Raw genomic sequence first — 10,694 nt, forward strand, 5'->3', positions numbered from 1 at the left:
TGAAACAGTAAGTAAGAATCAAAGAAAAAACACTGTTAGGTAGAGAAAATTAGATTGGAGCCTTGGTGGTTTGTAAACATTATGACCAAAATTAAAATAGAGTTATCAAGAACGAGACAGACCATCAGCGAGTCTTTGCTGGCAATGGAAAATAGACAGCAAGTGATGGTGGAGATTCAACTGTATAAAAGTATGTATTGCTTAATATATGCCTTTGGAATCCTATGGCTATAATCCAAGATCCATTTTTGCTATAACAATTGTATCTGCATGTTTGTATTTGTAGGCTATGTCTACCTTCTCAGGCAGCTACAGAACTTCTTAAAGGAGCACACTCGGATATAGTCATTCTATAGCCAGCCACATCCTATAGCCTAAAGTTATTCTGGTATATGCCCATACACTTGCCCCTGGTGTATCCACCATAAACATGGCACAGTAAATCTGTCAGTGGGTAGAATGAAAATGCACCAGCACGTTTGAATATGAGGCACGATAATGACAAAACCCAGACGAATGCTCATCACAGCCAGGTAGATTTCCTACCTGTCACTTCCATCTAAGTGGGAGGCGTTTCAATGGTTGGGGCGGGACGACAAGGGAGTCCAATGGGCGTGTGGCACGATGATGCGCTCCCCAGAGGCCTTGCCTCCCTTGGGACCGCGCCTGCCGCAGTGGACCGAAGTTTGTGTGGGCCACTTAGGAGGTGAGCCTGCCAGACGGCACAGACTTTCCCAGTGCAGAATCAGCGAGATGAAGAGCAGCGTCGACCCGTCATCATGTGCTCTAGGCTCCCAAGGACCGCCTGCCTACTGCGACTCATTGAGCTCTGCATCCTCCTCTCGCACACTGCAGCATATTTTGGGTCAGCCACAACTCTTTTACTGTTATGTCTCTGCAGTTTTATTGTATTTTCCTTGCTTCTAACATATACAGCAGATCGATGTCGGTAGGAAATAATGCATGTGATGCGACGTACATAGCCTGCCTATATGATGGAAGTCCAGCGTTCCATGACTATCGTGCGCAATTACGCACGAGACCTTAATGTAGGACTGTAAATGTTGACTTGTTTGGTTGTTCAAGTCCACAGAGATGATTTATGATTGCATTTTTCTGGTATCTAAAAGTAAACAATGTAGACTAGTGTACAAGGCTGTGTGAAAAATTTTCAAATAGGCCTACATCCTTATGATACCACTACATATTATAATAATATTATTGATGATTATTCATTTGCCAAATAAGTCTCGGAGCAGAATATTTGAATATTTAAGATAGCCTTTGTATAATCTATGACTTGCTGTGAGTGTGAATGGTTTCTCACGGTCTCCTGACCTCTCGAGTTTGGCACCACCTCAATTCTCTCACTTTTTGGCAATAGTCGAAATTTGAATGAGGGAGCTCATTTGCATGCATAAACAGATTTGTTTTAATATTTTATTTTAAAATTAGAATCCTACACTCAGTTTCCTTTTTTTAGTATTATTATGTGGTTTTATTGGGCACATGTGGGTAGGACAGACGAAGTCAAATATAGGCCGATATGTGCGTAATTTTACTTGGAAGCAAATTCAGACATTTTGATATGACTTACTACGTTTATACTTAATTGCGCGTATACCTATGTGTAGTGTGTTGTTAAAAGCTTGTAGAGTCAGCAAAAACTATACATATTGTTTCGATTTATAGGCTATAAACAAAATGTAATTGTTATGGACACATGTTATAGAAATGACTCTCGAACAACATGTTTTCTTTATTCCCAGGACCACCAGAACGTTGGGTATTATTTATAGGTCTACATATTTATATTCTCTTGATAAGATTATTCATATGACATTTTCCTTTTTGAATTTGGTAACGTCAGTGATAACTAAACTGCACTGAATGTATACATTTGTCTCCTTTGAAAGGCTGACAGGCCGAGAGCCCTTGGTCTTTTTGCCTGCCCCGTTCTCCAATGAACCCCCAACGGGAAAAGCTCACCTAAAACAATGCGAGCAGATGACCCTGACCCGTAGGCAGAAACGAATGTGTCGCCGCGAGCCGGGTTTGGCCGAGACGCTGCGTGAATCAGTGCGCCTCAGCCTCTTGGAGTGCCGTTATCAATTCCGGAACGAGCGCTGGAACTGTAGCTTGGACGGCCGCGGGAGTCTTCTGAAAAGAGGTGCAATAATATGTCATCAATTCACAGAGTTCCATGTATTTACACACAGAGAGATATGAGGGAAATATTTCCACCTGGAGGGACGCATCATGGGAAGCATGTAAACATGTAGGCCTAATAGCCTAGACTGCTGTTGTGTTGTGAATATCGTAAGGGTCAAATTACTACTTGATGATGCAAATGATTTCTCAAGTGCAATAATGCAATTGATTGAAAATGTATGTATATTGAATTGATAAATTGACTGTTGTGGGGTAGTTGAGTGATCTCAAAATAAAGAGCCAGGCTAAACTCTAGTCTATAGCCTACAACAAAAAGTCAGCGGCTAACGCTCCACCACTTATAAAATAATTTCAGAGCACGGTTATGCTATCAGCACGAAGAGCCATGAACAGGTCAGCATGGAGTTAATTAAGGGCTAAAGAGCCAAAAAGCCCGGTGCGGCGGGGCCTACGAGGGACCAGTGGTTATTTATATCTCCCAAAACCGCCCAGTTACCAGAGGAAAAGGGCGGCGTGATTACTCACTTTCATCTGAGAAAAAAATCCTTCCTAGTCAAAATAAGAATTAATTGGATTAAAATACATCATAGCGACGTCTCTGAGCTAAGCAAATAACAGTGCGAAATCATGACACAACTCTTTAAATGGAACACTGGAGTAGAAACATGGGAGTAGAATGTAACCAAAATATGTATCTCATGAGCTTGGATGATAGTCTAGTCTTTGCATGTCTGGGCCTAGCCAATTTACGAGGAGTAAACAACATTTAAAACAAATATATACAAAAAAAATGTATTGTAGACTATTATTAATTGTTGATGTCATTTGTCTATTCCAGGCTTCAAGGAGACGGCCTTTCTTCTTGCGGTGTCTTCAGCGGCATTGTCCCACGCACTAGCAAAGGCTTGCAGCTCAGGCCGAATGGAGAGGTGCACGTGCGACGACTCCCCAGGAATACAGCATCGCGAGGCATGGCAGTGGGGGGTCTGCGGTGACAACTTGAAATACAGCACCAAATTTCTCAAGAAGTTCTTGGGCCAGAAGAGGGTCAGCAAAGACCTGAGGGCGCAGATCGACTCCCACAACATTAACGTTGGAATCCGGGTGAGTGAGTGAGTGTTGACGTGTGGATAAGCTCAAGGAAAGCAACAAGAAACCCATTAAGCATTTGTGAGTGACACTACTGTGGCTTAAATTCATTTTTTTCAAAATAGAAATGTATAAGCCTATGCCAGTAGCGAGTAGTTTCCTCCCAAGCTCAGGAGAGCATCATAAACATATCAGCCAATAACAGCTCAATTTTAGACCCACCAGCAGAAGACAAACCACAACACTGCTTATCATACAATGCACTCTTCCAACAGAGGCAGCAGGGACTGTGTGACTTTACCAGGTCTCGCCCTGACTCCTTGCCCATATATCTCATCCAGTGCCAGTAGCCCACTCCCCCTGCATAGTGGCTCCCTTCTTGTAGCCCTGGTGGATAGATAGCTACTGGGCCTGGTCTGGTTGAGGCTGAGGGAGGCAGCAAGTAACAGGGATAGGAGAGGAGACAGACTGCTGTCAGATCCCCGGAGCCAGGTGTTCCAAGGCAGGCATGATAAAGCTTGCTGTGCGGGCCCACAGAAAATTAAAGGTCTCCCGTCAGAGAGAACAATTATAACTGTTGCCTCCTTTAATATACGAGCAAGCATTTTTTCCCACATACTGTATGGCGCTGAACTGTGCTCTTCTCCATAAATCCACATAATGTTCATACGGTAACCACTATGTGTGTATTTGTGTGTGTAGCTTAGAAACAGCCAGCCCCAAGGCTCTTCCCCTTTACCTTTCACCTGAGGCAGCAGGCCCTTCAGAGACAGAGAGAGAGAGAGGGAGAGATACAAACAACAGGATGAACTGAAGTAGTCTATCTTATCTTTATTGAGTGTGGTGTTTTCCTCAACTTCCACTCAGTAGAGACCCAGAGGTGGTTGTTTTTCCACAACACCCCCCTCTAACCCTCATCCCTCAGTAATGTTCTGAGATGCCCCTGAGGGGTTCATACCTGCGTAGGGCGGAACTCGGCAGAACTCTTCAACCCTGAAGTAGCCCCTGGGTCTCCCCCTCCCCGTAAGGATGACCCCCATGCCGCATGACCTGTCTCTGGCCCCCACCCAGTTAGAGTCTCTCTGGCTGAGTGCCTCAGCGCTGGTACCCCCACCCCGCCACCACCAAGCTCAGTGGACTTTTGAACGAAGCATCCTTTGGCTGCTAACCCAAACTCTCAAACTGTTTCAGCTTTTTAAACTCTTATGATCGTTTTCCATGCACACACACACACACACACACACACACACACACACACACACACACACACACACACACACACACACACACACACACACACACACACACACACACACACACACACACACACACACACACACACACACACACACAAAGGACAGGGTGGAAAGATTCTCCTGTCTGTCTGTGATGCCTCGGGCTTCATAGGAGAGAGACAGGAGAGAAGCAGTGAGAAAGAGCTAGTTTCAACACATTGAAAAAATGAATCCGCAGGCGCTGTCTAAATGCGAGTCGTCAGGTGAATGAAATACTGCATGCCGAACAGTCTCCATAATCCATCATCTCAACCGTTCATACTGAGCTAAACTAAAGGATGACTAGCCCCATACCAACCAACCCCCGCCCCACCAACCCACCCTGCAGGAAACTGGTTCCCTCTGTCTAGATAGGCACCGAAGATAAGAGCCCAGTTAATGAATCAGACTGAAGGAACTGACATCTCATTCTCTTCCCCTCCTTCCTCCTCACCCTCCTTTCCCCCTCCTTCCCTTTCAGGCAGTGAAGAGTGGCCTGAAGACTACCTGTAAGTGTCACGGCGTCTCCGGTTCCTGTGCCGTGCGGACCTGCTGGAAGCAGCTGTCCCCGTTCCACGACACCGGGCGGCTGCTCAAGTTCCGCTATGACACGGCCGTGCGTGTGCTGAGTGTCACCAACGCGGCCACCGGGGAGACGGAGCTGGCGGGGCCGCGTCGCCACGGTCAGAGCCACCGCTCCACTGACCTGGTGTTCCTGGAGGACTCCCCCAGCTTCTGCAGGCCGTCACGCTACTCTCCCGGCACGGCCGGACGCTCCTGTGCCAAGGACACCAGCTGCCAGAGCCTTTGCTGCGGGCGCGGCTACAACACAGCCATGCACCTCACCACCCTCTCCTGCCACTGCCAGGTGCGCTGGTGCTGCCATGTAGAGTGCCAAACCTGTGTCAGGGAGGAGGAAGTGTACACCTGCAAAAATACCTGAAAAGGGGGAGAGATAGAGACAAAGAGAGGAAAAGATGGGGAGAGGAAAACTAGAACATTCAAACTGGCAGGACTAGAACCACTCAGACATTACTCTTGATAAATTAAAGGGTTTGACTTTTAAACATACCCTTACAGATGCCTGTTCTGAACTGAGAACAGTTTTGGGAAGCATGGAAATGGAACAAGGTCATAATGTTGTTGGTAGTTTGCCACTTGTCGGAATCGAACATGCGCCGTCTACTCAGATGAGGCAGTATCAAGACCACTTTCTGCTTTGCTCATACTGAATGCACTGACATCACAGACCTTAAGTGAGAGGGAGAGAGGGTTGCCTTGCTGGACAGTTATGGGCAGGGAATGGGCTCTTCACAAGGTACTGGAATGGACAGTAGGTCACCATCATTATTTGGCAACATCATCTCTGTGGGAGCGCTGACAGTTCCATTGGTCCTGTCCTCTTGTCAGTTTGTTCCTTAGTCCGTTTGTCTAACTGCTACTATGCTGTAGTACTTACATAAAGATTCAGAGCATTTCCAAAGCGCCAGAAAATGCCAAAAAGGAATCTAGAGCCTCTTGACGTCTGTCTCCCTGTCTGCCCTTCTCATTTGCTGTTTGCTTGTCTCTTTATTTGCTGTGAGAGCAGTTCATTCATTCATAATAGAAAAATGAAGCACTTATGTTGGCTATGTTATGTATAGTGCTTTACTCCTTTGCTTTAAGGTGAGAAATGTATCTGGGTCAATACTGATATCCACCACACACCTTAAAAAGTCCCATTGAATCACTGGATGTCTGAACATGGACTGTTTGTACAGGTTGCCTATAATCACAGCTAGTTAGTATGTCATTTATGACTAAATGCAGTCATAGGGTTATTGTGTGGTAAAGTAGACCTGTTGTCTCTTGTGAGAATGTCTATGATAATACTACATGTTTTACATTGTTAATACAGTAAAGGAAAAATGCAAAGGAAATTGCACTCAAACTAAGGGAAACTCCAAACAGTGTCCATAAAAACGGCTATGCAAAGTTGTTCTTTTGCTGACACTGTAAAGAACTTTGCTCTATTTTTTATTTATAAGTGGGCATGTCTGCACGCACTGTGCTGTGCTTTCAAGTGTGTTCCCCTGACCAAATCAAACCGTTTTCTCGACAGTCTAATTCAGACACATCTTTGTTCTCTAATGTCTTTGAAATGGCCCAATCATGCTGCTTGTTTTCTCAATTACCAATCAGAGAAAATAGCCGTATTTGACTCCGCCATTCTTCCAGTTCTCCATGCCAGACCTCGGTGTCTGTCCGTGGGTTAGGGTTGAAGGTGCATATCTGCCCCTAGGGCTTTTAGGCACCCATTTATGTTTCCAATATTTTTTACAATCGTTTCAGTTCCCTGTGCCAGTGTTTATTTTCTTGTTTATGCAGAGATGTAGAGTTATGTACATGGATATAACTCATATCAGGCTCAAAGCATATTAGACAGTGGAATCGTATATATCTCTACCTCATCTGGTCTTTGGGCAATTATCATAATGATTTATTTGCCTTGCAAATACTTTCTTGTGTCTGTCATGAAACTAAAGTCAAATTTTTAGATCAATGTACAATTCCTTTAAACTGGGTCATAGCTGTATACTGTACCAATATGATTTACATTGTGACATACTGTATATTCTTATTTAAAAGCAATTCAAATAAATCAACATATACATTTATAAAAAATGTCTTTGTCTCCATTTATAGTTACTATAAGTAATGATCATGCTTGTTACCTGTTACTTTATTTTACTTTCTCGTCTTAAAATGAAACGCATGCACGTGCACACACACACACACACTGACGCGCACACACCAATCACAGAATCACAGTCACAAAAGCCACGGCCATACACCTGCCCTGAGCTCCACACACGAGCAGTCTCTCTCTCCAGCAAAACCACTTCCTGATTGTGCTGCCCTGCCCTCCTTTTCATCTGAAAGGACTGTGGTCTCAGTGCATCACTCTCAACCACCAACTGCCCAACACATGCAGGGGGAGGAGAGCAGCACGCACATGCAGGTGTTCTGCCTCTGGCACAACAGGCCAGCCATGATGACAACAATAATGATGATGATGTCAAATATGATGATGCAGAAGAATGTTGTCAACAGAATGTTTTTTTCCCCTTTGACCTCAATATACAGTGCGCCCCTCAAAGGGTAAAAGGTCATATCTAACGCTAATGATTAGAAATTAAATATTCGTACCTGTGAGAGAAGGCTCTCCACTGGGAACCAAATCACACAGAGGTTTATTGTTTGAGATATTGCTACATTTACAGACTGTGTAAATGAGTTTACAGACTGAGCTTTTGATGTCTATCTCCGATCACAGTGATTAGACATGAACATTCTCTGCTCCAACATAATGAGCTCTGCTCTATTAAAACATCCAACAGGTCACAGGTTGACACGAGCAGACTGCTGGCTTATATAGGACACCACATAATGACTGTTTATCAATATTTACCTTTATTACATATAATTGCTTTATAATAAGAAGGGGGTGAAGAGGGAGAGAAAGGGGGAGAGAAAGGACGGGAACACAAGGACAAGACGGAAGGATGTGTCGTTTACTTGCGAGCCGGACAAGAGGAGAGAGATATGGCGAGAAACATAAAGAGAGAGAAGTCGATGGAAGGATGAGACGGGGGATCGTTTGGAGCCCAGGAGGCTGATCTCCTGCTGCTGCTGTTGTTTTATAATGAACTCCTAAAGCCTTCATTTCCCCCACTGCCCTGAGTGGAGGGGGCTGCTGAGTCCACTGCCATCTTCTCACGCACAAGCACCCAGGGACAGGACTGAGGCTGCTCAGAGCTGGGAGTCTGGAGAGCTTCAGAGGGGGGGGTAACATACACGTGTGTGTGATTGTATTTCTATGTGCAGACTGAAAACAGCAAGGTGAGGGAAGATAATTGTTTTTGCATATGTGTGTGTGCACCTGGGGTTAGCATAATGAGAGTGGTGTGCGTGTGTGTTTATAGTCCCAGTGTTCCTGTGCGGGTGTGTGAGGCTGGCCAGGAAGGCTGGATGTGCTCAAACTCTTCACTGTCATCCTGAAACACAACAGAGGCGTGAATGACATACACAATGTAGGGTGACGGTGGCAGTAACACTATCCGCCTTGTGTCTCTGTTGGCTGGGTTCAGTGGGTGGTGACTATGCTGGGCTGGGCTGTGGAAATGTGTCATGCTCTGATGGATGAAGATGAATTGAGCTCTGGGCCTGGACATTTTGATGCATATATTTGTATGATACATTGGCGTTGCTTAGCGAATGCCTTTATTCATAGCAACATACACAGCTTTCAGGTTTATATATTACTTATTTGTACAAGTACAGCAGAGGTTAACTGGAGCATAACGGGTTAGGTAGCTAGGTACCTTGCTCCAGGATACATACATACATATAGCAAGGTCCCCTCCTGTAATTTGAACCCTCGGGTCAAAAGTCTAGTCTCTGTCACATTTCCTCCTCTAAGGAGAGGGTACTGCAGGATAGCATCAGTGTGTATGCCCAAACCACCAAACCAGGCCACACCCTACCCAGCCCTGGCAAAATGGAAGTGATGAACAGACCAATGGATTGGGTGAAGGAGAGCGGGAGAGAGAGAGAGAGGGTTGAGGAATATGGCATAGGGTAGGAATTTGGAATGTGAAATGACTAATGCAATTGCTCAACCCACAACAAGAACATGCAATGCCTAGAGCCATGACAGGGCTGAGTGCATACCTCTATGGAGGGGCCTACCACTGAAGTATAGGTGGCTGGATGGGGAGTTATTACTGGTGGTTGACTGGGAGGCTGTTGATGAGTTTGGATACAAATAGGTGTTAGGGTAACTTGTGCTGTAGCATGGGTGACAGCAGAGGAGACATGGGCATTTTACTGATGACCTTTGTGGCAAAAGTGAGATCTACTGAAGGTTGTACAGGTAGAACTCACAGGTAGAACTCATGAAAGTCCTACTATGCTGTGTTTGTGTTTTGTATAACTCAGAGTTTTACGACATTGTTTTCTGACACTGTCATGTCTCAAACAGTGCAGTTTTCCGTGCAGGGTTGAAGTAGCACCCTGAGGGAGACCGTGCGGTTCATTGGAGACCGAGCCAAGGCCTCAGAGACAAGTACACAGAGAGAAACATAAATTGACAGTAGATATGATGCAGGACAGATGACAACTGCTTTAGTGAATTAATTTCACACAGCAAAGATGCCTCCCATCCACTCAGCCTGTGTTCGCCCCCCCAACCCCCTCCTCAACTTTTTGTTGCTGAGAATATTTCTTCACAGCAGGAAATGCAAACGTGTACTGCATTCATGGTTTAAAAAGGCTTTTAAAGTTTGTAATTTCCACTTAAAAAATGTCAGATTTGATTTGCCCTAACAAAAAATGCATCAACCCCTACAAAAAAGGTCCATTAATTATAATCCATATAATAATTCACATTTCCTGTTGCTGCAGGATTATTTTCCTGCTGGAGCAAACTTGCTCAAATTAAGATCCTACATCTGTAAGCCCTTGGCAATCCCTTCCTTCATGTCTGAGGGCTGCTGAGGGCTGGGAAACTGGTGGGGGAGGCTGTTCCCATGAGCCCCATGGCTGCAGTGGAGGAACACCTGCAGCACCAACACAGCTGTTTGCTCTGCAGCTACGGTGATAGGAGACCACGATAAGCCCTCTTATACCTCCCTATCTGACTCTCCCTGTCTCCCCCTTTCTCTCAGCTCCATGATGTGCACACACAAATACAAAGAAGCACAACACACACACACACTACACTGACACTGACACTCTCACACAAAACCCACACACATTCACATACACTACATACACACACACACACAACCACACACACTTTTACACTAATCATATGCTGCTCATATTCTGTTCTTTAATTTACTCTTATTATTATCTATAATCTGATATCTGGATGCCTAGTCACTTTACCCTGCCTTCGTGTACATATCTACCTCAAATACCTCTGCATGTTGATCTGGTACTAGTACTCCCCGTATATATCTCCATTCTTGTGTATTTCATTCTTCTTGTGTTACTATTTTTCAACTTTGCATCGTTGTAAGAAAGCATTTCACGGTTAAGTCGACACCTGTTGTATTCGATGCATGTGACAAATCAAATTTGATTTGACACACAGACAGACAGACACACACAACA

The 10,694-nt window shown here is 44.8% G+C and overlaps 1 protein-coding gene across 2 annotated transcripts; it reads left to right on the plus strand.

The window, feature by feature from the left end:
* Positions 1-599: 599 nt before the first annotated feature.
* On the plus strand, positions 600-7,199 carry LOC139565101 (protein Wnt-9b-like). Of its 2 annotated transcripts, XM_071385180.1 has the most exons (4): positions 680-865; positions 1,917-2,170; positions 3,011-3,276; positions 5,017-7,199. In XM_071385180.1, exons 1-4 carry the CDS (start codon positions 780-782, stop codon positions 5,476-5,478), a joined length of 1,068 nt encoding a protein of 355 aa, XP_071241281.1. In that variant the 5' UTR covers positions 680-779; the 3' UTR covers positions 5,479-7,199. The 2 variants fall into 2 exon arrangements, with proteins under 2 accessions (XP_071241282.1, XP_071241281.1); XM_071385181.1 differs by lacking the exon at positions 1,917-2,170 and having other exon boundaries at positions 600-865.
* Positions 7,200-10,694: the final 3,495 nt, after the last annotated feature.

The sequence above is a fragment of the Salvelinus alpinus genome, chromosome 36, assembly GCF_045679555.1.
Source record: "Salvelinus alpinus chromosome 36, SLU_Salpinus.1, whole genome shotgun sequence".
NCBI classification, from domain to species: Eukaryota; Metazoa; Chordata; class Actinopteri; order Salmoniformes; family Salmonidae; genus Salvelinus; species Salvelinus alpinus.

What these genes read in the sequence shown, in the direction of transcription:
- LOC139565101 (XM_071385180.1), top strand. Translation starts at nt 780, where the DNA reads ATGTGCTCTAGGCTCCCAAGGACCGCCTGCCTACTGCGACTCATTGAG. An exon ending in CACACTGCAGCATATTTTGG is followed by an intron (nt 866 to 1,916) that starts GTCAGCCACAAC and finishes CTCCTTTGAAAG; the next exon opens with GCTGACAGGCCGAGAGCCCT. An exon ending in CGGGAGTCTTCTGAAAAGAG is followed by an intron (nt 2,171 to 3,010) that starts GTGCAATAATAT and finishes TGTCTATTCCAG; the next exon opens with GCTTCAAGGAGACGGCCTTT.